General features: G+C 36.1%; 1 protein-coding gene across 1 annotated transcript in view; it reads left to right on the forward strand.

The window, feature by feature from the left end:
* LOC115210525 (translin-associated factor X-interacting protein 1-like) overlaps positions 1 to 17,987 on the forward strand; it is a 175,237-nt gene that overhangs the window by 81,785 nt on the left and 75,465 nt on the right. Inside the window, exons 7-8 of the mRNA XM_036502239.1 lie at positions 8,204 to 8,315; positions 11,105 to 11,166. Of these exons, the coding sequence (XP_036358132.1) occupies positions 8,204 to 8,315; positions 11,105 to 11,166 (174 nt within the window). The remainder of the gene's footprint in view (positions 1 to 8,203; positions 8,316 to 11,104; positions 11,167 to 17,987) is intronic.

Genomic DNA, 17,987 nt, shown 5'->3' on the forward strand with positions numbered 1-17,987 from the left:
ACAATTTATTTCTACACAAATGTTTGTTACTTTACATATAATTTATGCGTTAATTCTATTTACCGAAACTTGCTAAAAAGCATATTTTGCTTTAAAGTAGTATCTCCTTTTAGACACAATTGTCAGTAATCATACTGTTTCCATTTCTCTCAGCCAATATTTTTACATTAGCCTTCTTTCAAACTCTAGATAATGCAACATACAGCTGACCATATGAGAAGAACTGTGTCGGAAGATATATTCCAATTTGTTCAAAAGTTTGTTCCTGTGCCTTGTTGCACATCAAGGCAAAAGCTGGCTTGACAGGAAATTGTTTGCATGTAAATGTGAATGGAAATTCCATTTCTTGAGATATATGTGGTATTCTTGGGATTAGTAGTGTTGATCCTGCATAAGGACCAGACACAACCTCACCCTCAATAACATGATCTTGTAAACTGACAATGATGTAGTGTATATCATTGCAATGTCCATTAGTAGTATCTAAATTTCTCAGAAGTATTATGCAGCATTTTTGCTTCAGTTTGAGAATGTGTGGTGGAAACCCTGATGGTATTAGTTTGTTGATGAACTCGATTGGGTATGAAGTTTCATTATCAACTGTATCTGAGCTTCTGTATATATTTAGCTCACCAGGGAACCTGGTCAACAGATAATCATTCACAGATTGTGCTGCTTCAGTTGGAGTAACAGTGGTTCTTTTTGCAATCCACACAGGGTTTATGAAGTTATTTTTGAGTTCAGCATATACAAAATCACATAAATCTGAAAGAGTACCATTTTCAAGGCAAAGATCATTGGGTAGTTTGATTTTGAATCCACCTAGGTTTTGTTCAACAGAAGTGTTACCTTTTCCTACATAAAGAAGGTAATTAGCAAACTCTCTTTCACCATTACTTTGAAGTAGAATATTCTCCTCTAGAGTACCCTAACCAGTTGGTCATGTATAGCGGAAACAGAATCATGTCTACGTCTCCGTGCATATTCAGACATCTGCTTCAGTTATTCTGCCCTGGTTTCATCTGATTCAGTTGCCCATCCTTCTCTCAGCCGTTGAGCCTTTGCTGTTAAATTTTCTTTTTCAGCTGCATATTATATGTGAAAGTTCTTTAAAAACTATCTTATTTAGCGTGCTAGAAATAGCAGTGATCACATAGTTATTTTTGTAAGGCGTATAGCATTCTAAGCAGCCATACCAACAAAATCACTTCTTTATTAAAATAAAAAAATTATACCAGTATATTAAAGAATTTTCCTTTTATCAAAAATATTCATTTAACAAAGTCAGGAAACTGGGAATATTCTTGAAATTATGCCTTGTATCAAAGTTATATAGCTATTATTAAATTATCATTAATGAAAATAGAGGTGAGCGAGAATAAGAGACTGTTGGAAATAAAAATGTAAAATGTTGCCTGCAACGAATTAATATTGTTTATTATTAAACATTAAAATTTACTCTGCCGTGAATGCAATGAATATTTAAATTTATGAAGAATTGGACGCAGTGAATGCAATGAATATTTAAATTTGTTAGCATTTGGAGTTTAAAAACTTCAATAAACTTCAGAAATCAAAATTATAGGAAATTTCTTAGAACATGAATTTATAAAAATATTTACAGATGGTGAAACTTTTAATATTGCTTTCTTTTAGTACTTTTAGTAATTGTTACATACCTAATTAATAAACAGCTTCCTCCATTATATTATAAATGTATACACACACATGCACACAAAGCAGGCTTCCATACAGTGTCTGTTCACCAAATTCAGTCACATGTCATTGATCAGCCTGAGCCTATAGTAGAAGACATCGTCTAAGTTGCTGCATAGTGGGACCAAACCCTAATCCACCTGTTTGGAAAACAAGTTTCTTAACCACACAGCTGTCTCAGTAATTAGATCTTTGTTATATATCAAAATGTTTTGATGCTATACTGTGTGTAATACTATTGCAATTACAATGAAATAGTGTATACGCTTGTGAGTGTGTGTGTGTATGTGTACATAAACGTTTTAAATGGTTGATCTGACTTTTCCATGATGTTTCAATACAGGATTGCAGATCAGGTATCCAACCATATTCCACAGCCACTCTCACACACATATGCACACCTTCATATACAAATATGTTCTTTCAAATCTGCAATATATAATGAACAGATTACAATTTCTGTTCTTGAGAATAGATCCTCATTAACGATTTCCTCTGTGTAGCCAAATCCATTTCAATAAATTTATATGGCATGGAACGGAAAATGTTTCACAAGCAGAAAAGTGTCTCCGTGACAGCAGGAGATAAGTGGTAAATCTACTAAGATTTAATCTTTGGTATGTATGTGTGTGTATGTATCTATATACATTTACACACACACACACACACGTATTATCTATTTTGGTAAATAGAGGGAAATGCATAGACATACACACACGCACAGATTTACAGACATATGATCAAGCCAATTCCAAAGTAGCTAATGCTAGTCTGCATTGGCAAGACATCTTATTTATATGTATGTATGTACATATCTATGTATGTTTGTTTATGTGTGTGTGTATAGATATATGTGTGTGTGTGTGTTTTAAGAATTTAGTGGCATATCCATTAAGTGCCTAATCTGCAGGAAGCTTGTGATATGAATTCTTATTGATGAATATGTCACATATCTGCTTTCAGTTTTATTGCTTAGCAATCTATACCATTTAATACAGAATATAGGCAAAATCCTTAGAATGTTGTGTGAAATAATAAGCAGTATTTTGTCATGGATCTTTAGATTACAAATTCAAATCTGGTCAAAAGTCGATTTTTGTCTTTTATCCTTCCAAGGGAGAAATGAAATAAGATTGTAATCAAGCACTAGGTGTCAATATAATCGACTCTCACCACCCTCCAGATGGCTATGGCATTGTGTCTAAACATCTTTTCACACTTAATATGTCAGTGACAAAATATATTGCCAAAACTATGTTTCTTCAGAGGAATTTTGCATGGATAAATTCTTTGAAAATGTCATTTCTGACACAAAACTTACAGCAGACAGACAAATTCCTGACAATGAAAAGTGATTCTATGATTCTTTAGTGTCTTACAGCAGTCTGTCTTCAATAAGTATTAAAGTAGTACCTCACCCTAATAACTCAGGTAGTTGATGTGCTCCTTCAGTTACCCATGTAAATATATATATATATATATATATATATATATATATCTGTAAATGTAATATGTGACAATTATTTGGTAGCCATGATAAAACTCAGAGTTTTGGATATCGGGGTGGAAATATCCACACCGCCATCTCTTCAGTTATCCGGCTATTGGGAAAAAAACACAAAAAAGGGTCATTTTCATAGCATTTTTTCCGATGGCCGAATAACTGAAGAGATGGCTGCATAGATTTCCACCCCGACATCCAAAACTTGGAGTTTTATCATGGCTACAGAATAATTGTCACATATTACATTTACTGATAAATTCCTCTATTTACATAATATCGAGGTCTCTTTCGTTCTTTTGTTGTCTTACCATTTCTATCAATATATATATATGTTAGATTATTAGCCACTACACACATTTTTTCTCTCCTTGTTTCTCTCCTTTTTTTTCTGTGTCCCTTTCTGTAGAAGTGTGTAAGCTCGAAACGTAAAAGACTTTTTATTCCTGAGCATTATACTATTACATCTGTTGGTTTGTACACCACCTGTTTTCTCTTTTGTTTTTTTCGTAAACTCTCCCTATATATGTATGTATATATATATATATATCATCATCATCATCATCGTTTAACATCCTTCTTCTATGCTGGCATAAGCTGATGGGTTGGATGGTTTGACAGAAGCTGTCCTGGCAGGAGCCTGCACAAGACTTCTGTGTCTGTTTTAGCATGGATTTTACAGCTGGATGCCCTTCCAAATTCCAACCACTTTACAGTGTGGACTGAATGCTTTTTAAGTGGCACCAATAGTGGAAGTGTCACCTAGTAACCTGCAAGATAAGGATCCTTTGAAAGCAGAGGGGCATTGGAGAAAGGGATCTTGTGTCAGATGGTGAAAAGTTATAGTGAGACAGATAGACAGAAACGGGTAGTAGATGACAGAAACAGGTGGTAAGCTGGCAGAAACGTGAGCACTTTGGGCAAAATGCTTGGTATTTCGTCTGTCTTTACGTTCTGAGTTCAAATTTCGCTGAGGTCGACTTTGCCTTTCATCCTTTCGGGGTCAATTAAATAAGTACCAGTTACACACTGGGGTCAAAATAATCGACTTAATCTGTTTGTCTGTCCTTGTTTGTCCTCTCTGTATGTAGCCCCTTGTGGGCAGTGAAGAAATAAGAAACAGGTGTCTTGTTGTTGGGAAGGTAAATGGTTACCTGGCCAGAGAGAGAGAAAGAGACAAATAGAGTGAGAGAGAAAATGAGGACAGAAACAAGTGTGCTGATGTAGAGGGGATACATGGTTACCCAACCTGAGGGAAGAGCAAGAGGAGAGAGAGAGAGAGAGAGGGTGGGAGACAACAGGAGTGTGAGAGAGAGTAGGAGAGAGAGAGAGAGGGTGGGAGACAACATGAGTGTAAGAGAGAGTTGGAGAGAGATGGTTGCAAAATGCTGGAATACTCACAAGGGATGGGGACCAGAATACAAGAGAGATGGTTGAGTAAAAGAAGACAAAGCGAGATGGTGGCAAGTGCTAGGGCATACCCATATATGTATGTATGTATTTATATATAGAGTAGGACGGGTTTAGGCCACTGATGATTTAAACCACTAGGTATGCTCCGTAATGCTGTAATTGATAATCCTTCAGGATCCAAATTCACAATGAAATTTGGACTTGGGGATCCATAGCTTACTTCCAAGTCAGTGGGTATAAATTAAAGGAAGAGGAAAACAAACCCAAAGTAGGACAAGCTTATAGATCATTTAAAATATTTTAATTAATGTAGGCGTAGGTGTGGCTGTGTGGTAAATAGCTTGCTAATGAACCACATGGTTCCAGGTTCAGTCCCACTGCATGGCACCTTGGGAAAGTTTCTTCTACTATAGCTTCAGGCCGACCAAAGCCTTATGAGTGGATTTGGTAGACGGAAACGGAAAGTAGCCCGTCGTATATATATATATATATATATATATACATATATACATATACATATATATATGTATGTATGTATGTGTGTGTATATGTTTGTGTGTCTGTGTTTGACCCCGCCCAACATCTCTTGACAACCAATGCTGGTATATTTACATCCCCGTATCTTAGCGGTTCAGCAAAAGAGACCGATAGAATAAGTACTAGGCTTACAAAGAATAAGTCCTGAGGTCGATTTGCTTGACTAAAGGCAGTGCTCCAGCATGACCACAGTCACATGACTTAAACAAGTAAAAGAGTAGGTGAATCGAAGTAAGGAAAAGCAAAAGTAAATAATAGTGTCTTACAACTGTTTCTGGGATATCCCGGGTAATGGATCAATGTGTTGATCAACATTCCTATATACTGGGTATTCCGTCTTCAGAGACAAGGTGTATGTGCAGGAAACGTCTAGACGGAAAATATTTTTATCTATATTAAATTTTCTGTATAGACGTTTCCTGCATATACACCTTGTCTCTGATGACAGAATACCCACTATATAGAAATGTTGATCGACATATTGATCCATTATCTGGGATATCTCAGAAGCAGCTGTATGGCGTTATTTACTTTTACTTTCTCTTTACATTAATCAAAATATTTTTAATGATCTGATAAGCCTACATTGGTTTTGTTTTCCTCTTCCTTTAATGTATATACTCTCTTTACTCTTTACTCTTTTACTTGTTTCAGTCATGTGACTGTGGCGATGCTGGAGCACCACCTTTAGTCAAGCAAGTTGACCCCAGGATTTATACTTTGTAAGCCTAGTACTTATTCTATCGGTCTCTTTTGCCAAACTGCTAAGTTACAGGGATGTAAACACATCAACATCGGTTGTCAAACGATGTTATGGGGTGGATGTTAGAATAAGAATAGACTGGGAAAAGTTCAGAGAACTCCTACCTCTGCTGGTAACAAAGGGCCTCTCTCTCTCAGAGTGAAAGGCAGACTGTATGATGCCTGTGTGTGAACAGCCATGCTACATGGCAGTGAAACATGGACTGTGACAGAGTGTAAGTGTCCTGAGAGAAAAGTTGGGCATAAGAGGCATCAGTTGTGCTGTGCAAGAGAGACGACTGTGCTAGTATGGTTATGTGATGCTTTTGATCAAGGACAGCTGTGTGAAGATGTTCCACACTCTACAGTTGGAGGGAATCTGTCAAAGAGATAGACCCAGGAAGACATGTGATGAGGTATTGAAGCATGATCTTTGAATGTTAGGCTTCACAGAGGTAATGACAAGGGATCTTTACCTTTTGACCTACAGATTTAAAAAATAATTTTTTTTAACTAAACACTTTCAAACTTCAGACGCTGGTAGAATGTGTCAGATAAAACATCTTTTACTCTTAGCATTTTTGAGAAAAACTTATATTTACGAAATAATTTCACGTCAAATTTCAGTAATTTCAACCAATCAAAGATGTATATTCAGCTGAATAAAATTACTGCCGTTGTTTCTCAACAAGAACTTCCGGCGGTGTATTTTTTGTTTGTCACTGTTATTTATGACAACCCTAACCCTAAAACCAGTACAAACGCATGAACGATGTCATAAATAACAGTGACAAATGAAAAATACACTGCCGATAGTTATTAACAAACAACGGCAGTAATTTTATTCCGCTGAATACACGTCTTTGATTGGGTGAAATTACCGAAATAGGATAACTTTGACATGAAATTACTTCATAAATGTAAATTTTTCTCAAAAATGCTAAGAGTAAAAGATGTTTTATATGACACATTCTACCAGCGTCCGAAGTTTGAAAGTGTTTAGTTACAAAAAATTATTTTTTTAATCTGTAGGTCAAAAGGTAAAGATCCATGACAAGTGACCAAAACTTTTGGTGGTATGTTGTGCTTGAGAAGACACATCAAGCCAAGTGAGTTCATAGTAATGGCCAATGCCAGTGTCGCATAACTGGCACGTAAAAAGCACCCTATATGCTGTGCTGAGAAACCTTGTAAAGCTAAGTGAAATTGTAATTGTGGCCAAAGCCAGTGCCATCAAACTGGCACTTTTGCTGGTGGCACATAAAACACACCATTTCAGCAATGGACCTCACTGAGGCAGTGACAGTTGACTGAGACCTTTCACTATATAGCATGCTTGTGTGGACTTGTCAAAGCAAGTGGGATCATAGTCATAGCCAAAGCCGGTGTCAGGCCAATGACACCTTTGGCAGTGGCACGTAAAAAGCACCCACTACACTCTTGGAGTGGTTTGCCATTAGGAAGAGCATCCAGCTGTAGAAACCTTACCAAATCAGATTGGAACCTAGTGCAGTTCCCCAGTTTACCAGTTTCCAGTCAAACCATCCAATCCTTGGCAGCATAGAAAGCGGACATTAAACAGTGATGATGATGATGATAATGAGAATGATGATGAAGAATTTAGTAAGATACTTTTGTCATTATTCAGCTGGTATTTGGAACAAATTGATATGAAAATTTCTTTTAGTTTATATCACTTTCAATTATGAAGTTTGTTTCATACAACCAGGATTTGTTTCAGATTGGTTGGTATCAACCCGGTTAAACAGAAGTAAAACTGGAGAAAAAGTTGGAACTCACTGATTTAGTAGATCGAATTAAAAAGTGATTTAAGAAACTAGTAGAATGAATAAAGTCACTTATGATTTCAGTTTGAAAATAATCCACTTCACATAAGCCACAGCGCTTGTTAAGAAAATCTTAATTGTCTCACGGTCTTATAATGTACATTTATTTTAAAATGTGACTCGATGTATCAGGAAAGAATTGTTCTTTTATTTTATCTAAAACCACTTTACAAATCTTTTTGCATATTGGAAGGGTCATTATCCCAACATTAAGCACATGCACTGGTTATATTTCACTTCTTTCATTTAAAGTAGTGGCATAGAAATAGTACATGTGTTTACTGTTGGCATAATGACCCTACCAAGATGCAACAAAATCTGTTTTGATGCATAAGTTCAAATCAGGATCTTGCAAACCAAATACATAAACAAAATGTTCTAATGCTTTATAAATTATTGTTTTACAAACAAATAAACTTTTTTGTTTTTTCTTTCTGTCTCTCAAAAGAATGTCATCAGAAAGTGCTGAATCAATGGAAGAAAATTTGCAGAAAATAATGAATGAATTTGCCCATCTGGTGCCACGACGGGACATTGTAACACTTGAAAAGCAGTATGATGTATGTATTGTTTTCAACTTAGATTTTATGGAAATATATGGTACAATATAACCATGAAATTGAATATCGCAAACTAGATTATGTTGATTAAGGAAGCTAAGAAATAGTGATTGTTTCTAGAGGTGTCAACGAAGAGCCCTCAACTACAACAAAACAACCAAAGTTTTTTTTTCCAAGGTCTGGGGTCTCCCGCCCCTAAGCCCTAGACCATCACCTAATCACCCTTACCCGTCTTGTTGCTTAACAACAACAACCACCAGCAACAAATGCTGTGCAACAAGCAGAATAATAATAATAACAATAATTTCAAATTTTGGCACAAGTCCAGCAATTTTGGGGAAGCGGGTAGTTGATTACATTGCCCCTAGTGCACACTTGCTGACTGAGGCATTTAATAACAGACCGTCGTAAGTGCCACAACTTAAAAACTGAGAAAAACACAAAGTTTTTGCGACTTTCAGAATGCAACATCTCTGCGAGGAATGGCATTAGGAAGCTGGTTTTGGTCTTAAAATGACCGTGAAAACCTCCTCTAATCATTCCACCTATATAAAATTATTTATTTATGTATGCATCTGAAAGATGAAACAATGACTGTGTTTTTCTCATTTTGTGGGATATTCTGGTACTACGAAACAGTGTATTGCATTGCATATTTTGGTCATACTACCTAGAAAAAAAACAGAGACCCCCACCCAAAGGTATTGTTTGTGTTTAAAAAGACCAAGGTAAGTATCTTTAAGAGGTAAGTAAGACAAGATAGTAAGATAATAGCCCATTATTGTTATGATTGTAATGAGGAATATTAGGAAATGAGCTATAACACCTCGAAAAACGATACAGGAACCACACCAAAGCTATTTGTTGAGAATGTGTGCTTACAATGGTGTGTGACTAAACTCTCTGGTCCAAGGTTGGGTGAGCAAGCATTGTGTCAGTAGCGTCGAGGTACAATTTTTTTCAGCCTTATCGCAAGCCTCATAGGTTCTTCCTCCCAACATTTTTGGATTCTAGATATCGTGACAAAGAAAATGATATACTAACCTCGGAAATGTCCGGGGTGGCACTTATGGCACTCTGTTACTAAACTCCTCAATTAATTTATCAACTCCAAAAGAATGAATGGCAAAGTCAACCCCAGAAGAATTTGAACTCAAAACATAAAAACAGGCAGAATGCCACTACACATTCTGTCCAGCATGCGAACAATTCTGCCAGCTCACTGCTTTCATCTGTGAGAACATGTTTAGATATTTTATTGTTTGAATTCTTGTTGTTTTGCATGCACTCTATGAATTATTTGTTTAAACTTAATATTTTACTTAGCTTTTTATGGTGATTTATCTTGTATCAGACAGATTGCCTGTAAAATATGTACCACTCTCACTTTATGGTTGAGTGATTACTAATAGAAATGGCAGAATCATTAGCATGCCAAGTGAAATGCTTAGTGGCATTTTGTCCATCATGCATGCGCACACACACAATGGACTTCCTTCAGTTTCTATCTACCAAATATATTTTGGTTGACCTGCAGCTACAGTAGAAGACACTCAAGGTTCTGTGCAGTGGGACTGAATCCAGAGCCATATAGTTGGGATGCAAACTTCTGACCTCACAACCATTCTAGTAAATATACAAATTTTCCTATATACCTCTACAACATAGCCACCCAAATGTCATCTCTGTCTCACACCCTTCCCTTGTCTACTGTGTTGTCATTACTGTTCTGCTGCTCTTCAGCCCTGGTCACCCCACCTCACCCTTTATTCTCTATTCATTATATCCACCCTTCAATCATGCCCAGTCTCTACAGTCTCTATTCTTCCCTACTTCACCTACTTGTCATCCACTCAATGCTTATTCTTCATTCATTGTATTCAACCGCCCCTTCATCCATTTCCCATCTCTTACTTTCCCATACACCCTTGCAACCTCTACTCTCTGGTGCTCTCAGTTTTTCTGTCCCCGTTCACTTCTACTCACTTCATAACTTGAGGGTCCATGCAGATATCTCATCATCACTATTTTTATCTTTTCCCAGCTCTACCCTAACCTCCTGCCCCACTTTTTTAAAATGTGAGTTGTCATTTAGTTTCTCTATACAGCAAGATATCACTAGTGCTGATTCCATGAAAATGGTACACAGTATGTGCTGCAAAGTGCTTGGTGTTATGAAGGACATCCAGATTTAGATTCCATTCCAAAGAAGACACTGAAGCAGAATACGATCCTTGAACCCATCAGGTCCTGAGAAACCATCCAACCTGTGCTAGCTTGGAACCTGAACATTAAACGATGATGACGGTGCCAATGATAATTATGATGATGATAACAATGTCGATGATTATGATGACAATGAAATTATTATTATTATGGCTGGGTTCCAGCCTAGGCTACAGTAACATTTCTCAGTCCAACATCACTGCCTCGATGTTTTGGATAAATTCCATGCCTGTGTCTGTGATCTAGTTGTTGATGTATGTGTGATAACGTTTCCCTCTTCTTACATCACCATGAAGTGGGTTCCACAAAACTAATTTGGATCCTTCCTGTTCAGTGTGGCACATGCATTGATAATCTTTGATTAATGTTCATGGTCTCCATTCAGCAGGTCTCCATGACGAAATTAGTACATTTCATATACAAATTTTCAACACGCTTTAGATTGTTCCAAAACCATTCCCCTATCTAAAAAAATAAAAAAACCTCCTATTTATAAAAGTAAACACAAAAATAACTCTAAAAGCAAACACTAAACATGGTTTTTATTCTGTAATATTTTGCAGGCATTGAGAAAAAAGAAGATTCAGTTATTAAGGGACATTGATCAACTGAGAAAAGAATATAAGTAAATACCAGTCTACTTTCTTTTTAAAACTTTATTCTGAAATAATTTATTTATTTCACACTAGTTATTTCCTTTTAATTCATGTAATTTCTTGATGTTGTTGTTGGTGGTGGTGGTGGCAGTGTTGTTGTTGGTAGTAGTAGCAGTAGTAACACTGTTGTTTAACAACGTATTAAATCTGATGGTTGGTGTTCCAGTGCTGGCTGTATTTTTTTTTATATCAGGGGGTTACATTTCCAGTATGTCCTTTTAATACTGTAGGCTCTGATTTAAAAATGAATCAGCTTCAATTTCAAACAAATTGTCAAATAAAAAAAGCATAAAGGCTCTCTAACTGGCTCATTTTACAAAATATTTAAATTAGTGTTAACATATTCAATGTAGTGAGTATCGAAAAATCTAAGAAAAAATCGTTACTTGGTTAAGGAAAAGACAACATCAGCTTAATGTCTAATGTTATTTTAATCATTGTGGCAACAAAGGGAAACAATTCTAGATATGTTTTGGCCTTATTGGAGATTCTCAGTGAAGCATAGACTTCTGAACTTGACAATTTATTGATGAGAGGATCACAGAGTAACATCTAAGACACAAAGGTTGCAATGGTTAAACGTGAGGAATGGTCAACCTCTTGAAATTAAACATTGTTATTCTAGGAAGTAAAAGACAAAACACTTTAAACAGGATTGTCTTTGGCATTGTCCCAATGATCAGTTATAGCCACTCTGAAAATGATATCTCTCTATCTCTTATTATAAAAGGCATATTTTATCTGCCTCCCTTTGTAACTTATAGAAATCTACAATATAGGATTTCTTCAATTACAATTTACCTAGCATTTTTAAGAGTAGAATGCATCGGGTCATGCCAGGTCCAGTTTTTAAAATTTAAACTCCAATTAAGCAAAATTTACAGAAAACTCACATTCTGGTGTGTATGTCAAATGTTTTTCTTAATGTGGTTTACACCACACGCAAACGCACACACACACAAAGGGAGCGAATTGTTTCACTGACGCTATCACCCTCTCCTCCTTTGTCTTTGCAAGTTTGCAGCTATTAAAGTGAAAACAGTGAATCCGACAGCGATAAAGAAAACGAATTGGTACCTGAATGGAGTGAAAATTTAAAAACTGTTTCTTTCGGTGATTTTTCTGAAGAAACTGCACCAAGCCACAGACTTTCCCAGAAGAGTAAAGCCTTAGACTATTTCTATTTACTTTTTCGAATGAGCCCATTTGAAATCATTACGGCAGAAACGAAATGTTACGCTAAACGTAAACAAAACGAAAGAAAGGATAGTTTGTTATTTCCCACAACCTTAAATGAAATTAAGGCCTATTTTGCCATAAATATTATTATGGGTATCAGAAAGTTACCCAGAATAACAAATTCTATCGTAAAATTTTGTTGTATACCCAATTGAATATTAGCTAATAACCCATTTTCTATAGCGATGTTTGAACAAAATTTTAATAATTTTATATATTGTTGAATTTACCTGTATCTTCCTGCAATTAGAGTCACTTTGTGACAAAATTATAGTATAGAATTGGTTGAGGACATTTCATTAAATTATCTTCCAAAATTCACGTTAATATATTGATAAATAAAAAAGTTATTGTTGTTTAATGAAACCAGACTAAATTTATGATTACGTTAGAAATTAATTGAAACACATAAGGGGTGTATTTTGGTCAGAAATATAGTAACGAAAGGGTTAAGAAAAACCAAAAAATATTTTATTCTTTATAAATGTTGTATTCAAAATAACATTTTCTTTTAAGAATGTGTATATAACAAAGTATGTGTATATAACTACGTGACTTATATCTTTATATATAAGAGTGAAGTTGTGTGTCTGTCTCCTACGATTTAGATTCCTAACTACTCCCACATTTTGCGGTGCAGTGTAACCAAAACCGGGTATCTTATAGTCATGAGTCATATCGAGCCCTTCTGGGTATTAGCGTGCGTCTACGATGAGTCTACGATTTAAAAAAATTTACCATCATATTTTTCCATTTTAATGCATTTTTTTCGCTATTATATAAAGGAAGTAACTCTCTAAAAATATCTACGATGTGTCAACGATTGAAAAAGAAATTTACCTTAATTTTTTTTCCATTTTTAATGCATTTTTTTCCTATTTTTTGGCTATAACTCTCTAAAAATGCTTATATAGTTATTTCCCTTACAAACCCGAGCAACGCCGGGCGATACTGCTAGTATATATATAAACGGCAAAATGTCTGCGTGTGTGTCCTTTATACAAATACACAATTTTTCAGTTAGAGGGCTCGCACTTTCTATGGTCATTCAAAACTGTCCAAGGGTGGTTGTGCACAACTTTACATTTCCCCAGTCACCCCGTAAAGCCATTAAAAAGTCAATAGAAGTGACTTTTTTGTGAATTTTCTATCCAAAACCCAATCAAAATGCCCGAAACTTGATACGCCAATTGAATGCCAGCTAGCTGTATGTGATTGGTTGGAGATTTGGACAGTACTTGCGTGTATGTGCATACGCACACAGCTGTATATGCATGCACTACCACTATGACCCAGCGTTGCCGGGTCATAGTGCTAGTTAAGGTATAATAGTTCATCATTGTTTACTTCAAGGTTTTTTACAATGTATATTCATCATCACTGTTGTCATCATCGTCATTGTCATCATCATCATTATCGTTTAACATCCACTTTTCCATGGGTCATAGGGAATTTGTTGAGGCAGATTTTCTATGGCTGGGAGCTCTTCCTGCTACCAACCCTCTCCTGTTTTCAAGCAGGGTAATACTTCCCCTTGTCCAGATGTAATTTTCATGGAACATTGGAAATGAACAACATCAATTGTATGATGGTGAAGCTTGTTTACAACCATCACACGGTGTCAAGACAAAAGTACACAACAAATACACAAACATATACAATATGTGTGTGTATGCTTTTATTCTTATACTTGTTTTAGTCGTTTGACTGCATCCATGCTGGAGCACCACCTTGAAGGGTTTTTCTGTGTACCAAATCCACTCACAAGGCATTGGTCAGCTTGAGGCTATAGTAGAAGACACTTGCCCAGGGTGCCATGCAGTGGGACTGAACCCGGAACCATGTAATTGAGAAGCAAGCTTCCTACCACACAGCTATGCCTGTGCCTATGTATGTATGTATGCATGCATGGTGGTGTCGGCGGCGACTAAACCGGCAACCCCACCAAGCTTGCTTGGTGAGGAGAGTGTTTATTGGACACCCTGCAGGATGAAAAACAAAAGCCGTCAAAAGGCGGAATAACTCTTGAGAGTCAACGGCCATCCAATAAATGTCTTAAGGCTGTATCATGCGCAGGAACATATAATCGGACTGAATACCCAATCGCGTGGTTAAACCATTGGGAGTGAAGGAGTCCTAGCCTTTGTTAGGGCATCCTTCTAGGAGAAGGTAACTCAGGTAACTGGGATAACTCCGACATAAAACCTACAGCTCAGTGGTTACCGATGATGTTGACTTGTTCTTCTTTTCGGATTATGGCTGCTGTTGCTTAGTGAGTCGGATTGACTCAGTGCACAGCCTTTCCTCACTTTAAAAAAAATCTTCTTGCACAGGCATTGCATGATAACAACATTTATTAAGCTTTGTGCAATGGCCATACTCGATAACGAGGGGACAGCCACCATGTATGTATGTATGTGTGTGTGTGTGTGTGTGTATGTATGTATGTATGTATGTGTGTATGAATGCATGCATGCATGCATGCACATACATACGTATAATGGGTTTCTGTCAGTTTCTGTCAACCAAATCCACTCACAAAGCTTTGGCTGGTGTGGGGCTAAAGTAGGAGATGCTTATCCAAGGTGCCATACAGTGGGACTGAACCCAAGATCACATGGTTATATGAGACTATATAATCAAATAGCACACACCTTTGACTAGATACATCAATGTCATTTAACAAAATCACTCTCAAGCTCAATGTAACTCCAGTATGGTCATAAAAGTGCCCCCACCACCACCAGAATCAGGTGACTTCCCCTATTTATGGTCCCTATCATGCCAATGATGCCAGCTCCTAACAACTCTTTGACACTATAAGGCTTCAAGTTACCACTTATCACTTCCTCAACCATTCCAGAATAATCAAAATCAAGCAAGTCAAGTTATGTTGTAGGTCACATGACTATGATTGTATTAGAGTTTCTCACACATAAACTGCCATTTCATTACTTATGAATTGTACTTGATGTCCTCATGCTCCATATGTTTTACAGTCGACTCCCTACATATTGAGTCCTCTTCAATCCACTGAGTGGTTGTCATTGATGACATCTTGGACCCACTAGACTAGTCTAACTGTCCTGATGATATTTAGTTACTAAGATTGTTTCTTTCCTATGGCCATTGATGGCATATCTCTATCAGAGGCTTGTTGCCCTTTTCTGACCTTTAACAAAAAAGACTCAATCATGATCAAGAAGCTGGCAATCTGTAAGTTGCTTTGATAGGTGGATGGGCCCATGAGTCAGGTATTCCTTTCCATTTCCCTCATCAGATTACATACAATCTACCATATTGTACCAGTTTTTCCCCTGCATGATACTGTGGGAAAGTGTCTCCTACTATAGCTCCAGGCTGTAGCCTTATAAATACAAATGGTATTGTCCATTTCCATGAGAACACATTTGATTATGGAGAAATATTACCTTGCTAGGAAAAAAATGAGTATGAGCTAACATGATCTTCAAGAGCAATGTATTTAGCTTGAAAAATTGATATGTGATTGAAATTTAGCATTAAAATATTGGTGGGTGCATAATTAAAATTTAAATTGAATTTATTTAAAAGTTGTGTTTATCCAAATTCTAAGGAGTGTTGCATTAGGTTAATCAGAAAACTGCTTTAAATGCATTAGGACAGAGAGAAACACCAAGAAGAGGATGAAGAACAAATAAACAGTAACTTATTAAGTTCCCGATCATATCTGTGTTTACGACATATTGTTATTGAGCACCAGGTCAACCCTGAGCATGCACAATCCACCATGACCATCTCATCTTTATAGTTTATCTAGGAATAAATTAGACAATGTGTCCCTTCTTTCTAAAGACACTAGAGTAGAATTTGAGCGAGATCTAGCTATTATTTCTCACAGGTTTAGCAACCACGTTGAGACTTACTCGGTACTTGAATGTTTCAGTACCCACATAATGTGCTACCTAGAGCAAGAAAAATGTTTATTGATGTTTGTCACATATCTTGTAATACCACTAGTATTCCTTAAAAATCTTTATTTTATTAGTTTATGCAATTAGTTACCATGGAAACTTCCAGTATTGGCCATAAAAATGTATTTTACATGTGTTGTTAGTAACTTTTCATGTGCAATTTTAGTTATAATCACTAACTGAAGGTTTTTGTGTTTTTTTTTAATTAATTTAATTGATTCAAGACTGATGCACAAACTAAACAACTCTCAAGTACCATATATGAACTTGAAAGTTTTCTCTCAAATAATTTGGATAATATTGAGAGAAGTTTAAATTTTATTATAGATGACCAAGACATCAATATTTCTGAATGAATACAAAATTAGATAGGAAGAAATTTATATAAACTGTTAACCAATATTAGGTACAATTATGGCTGTGTGCTTAACAAATTCACCTTGGAATCATGTAGTTTCAGATTCAGTCCCGATGTGTAGAACCTTCGGCAAGTGTCTCAGGCTAACCAATGCCTTGTGAGTGGATTGATAAATGGGAACTGTATTGTGCTGTGTGTGTGTGTGTATGTGTCCACGTTTTTTTCTCATCTGCTGACAACCAGTGTTGGTTTGTTTACATCCCCATGAGTTAGTGGTTCAGCAACAAGAGACCAAAACAATAAAGCACCAACCTTAAAAATAAATGCTGAGGGTCAATTTCAGCAACTAAACCCAGTGCATGGCCACAGTTTGTTGGCTAAAACAAGTGAAAGAATGAAAGAATGCATCATCATCATCATTCAACATTCATCTTCCATGCTGGCTTTGGTTGGATGGTTTCACAGGAGGTGGCAAGCTGTAGAGCTGCACCAGATTCCACTGTCTGTTTTGGCATCGTTTCTACAGCTGGATGCCCTTCCTAATGCCTCACAAGAATTAAAGAGAAGATAGAAATAGATTTGTTTTAAATACAGTGTCCACTATGGTGATTTCTAGTGGTCAAAACATACCATGGAATTTGAAATATGATTTTCAAAAAGACCTTTAAAAATGAACTAATGTGAGCTACTAGAAGTAGCAGTCATTAAAAGAAACTTATGTATAGTTAACCTGAGGCTAACATACTTATTGTAGTAAGTGAAAATAGACAAAAAGCACTTAATTGATTAAAACTATGCTTGTAGTAAGGTAAATTATAGTAATTACTGTAATGAATAACTCTGACGAAAAAGAATAAAGTAAGTAATTTCAAAATATCAAAATCTCTTTTAAATGAGATGAACATGGTTGTATGGTTAAGAAATTTTATTTTGCAATCATGTGGTTTTGAGTTCAGTAACACTACTTGGCAACTTCAACAAGTGATTTCTACAATAGCCCTGGGCTAACCAAAAACTTGTGAGTGGATTTTGGAAGGCCTAGATTTTTTATGTGAATACAATCACAGATATAAGTGAGAGAAAAATTTATGTGATTACACTGCATAACAAAATTTTTATTTTATTATTTTATTTTTTGTTTTTGTTTTTGGTCAGTAAGTGTTATTTCCTATTTGATTCTATCTAGAAATCAGAGAAAATGACTGCTATTCTTTTCAAACTTTGCTTTAGTGACCTGGAC

This window comes from Octopus sinensis, linkage group LG4 (assembly GCF_006345805.1).
Source record: "Octopus sinensis linkage group LG4, ASM634580v1, whole genome shotgun sequence".
Classification (NCBI taxonomy): Eukaryota; Metazoa; Mollusca; class Cephalopoda; order Octopoda; family Octopodidae; genus Octopus; species Octopus sinensis.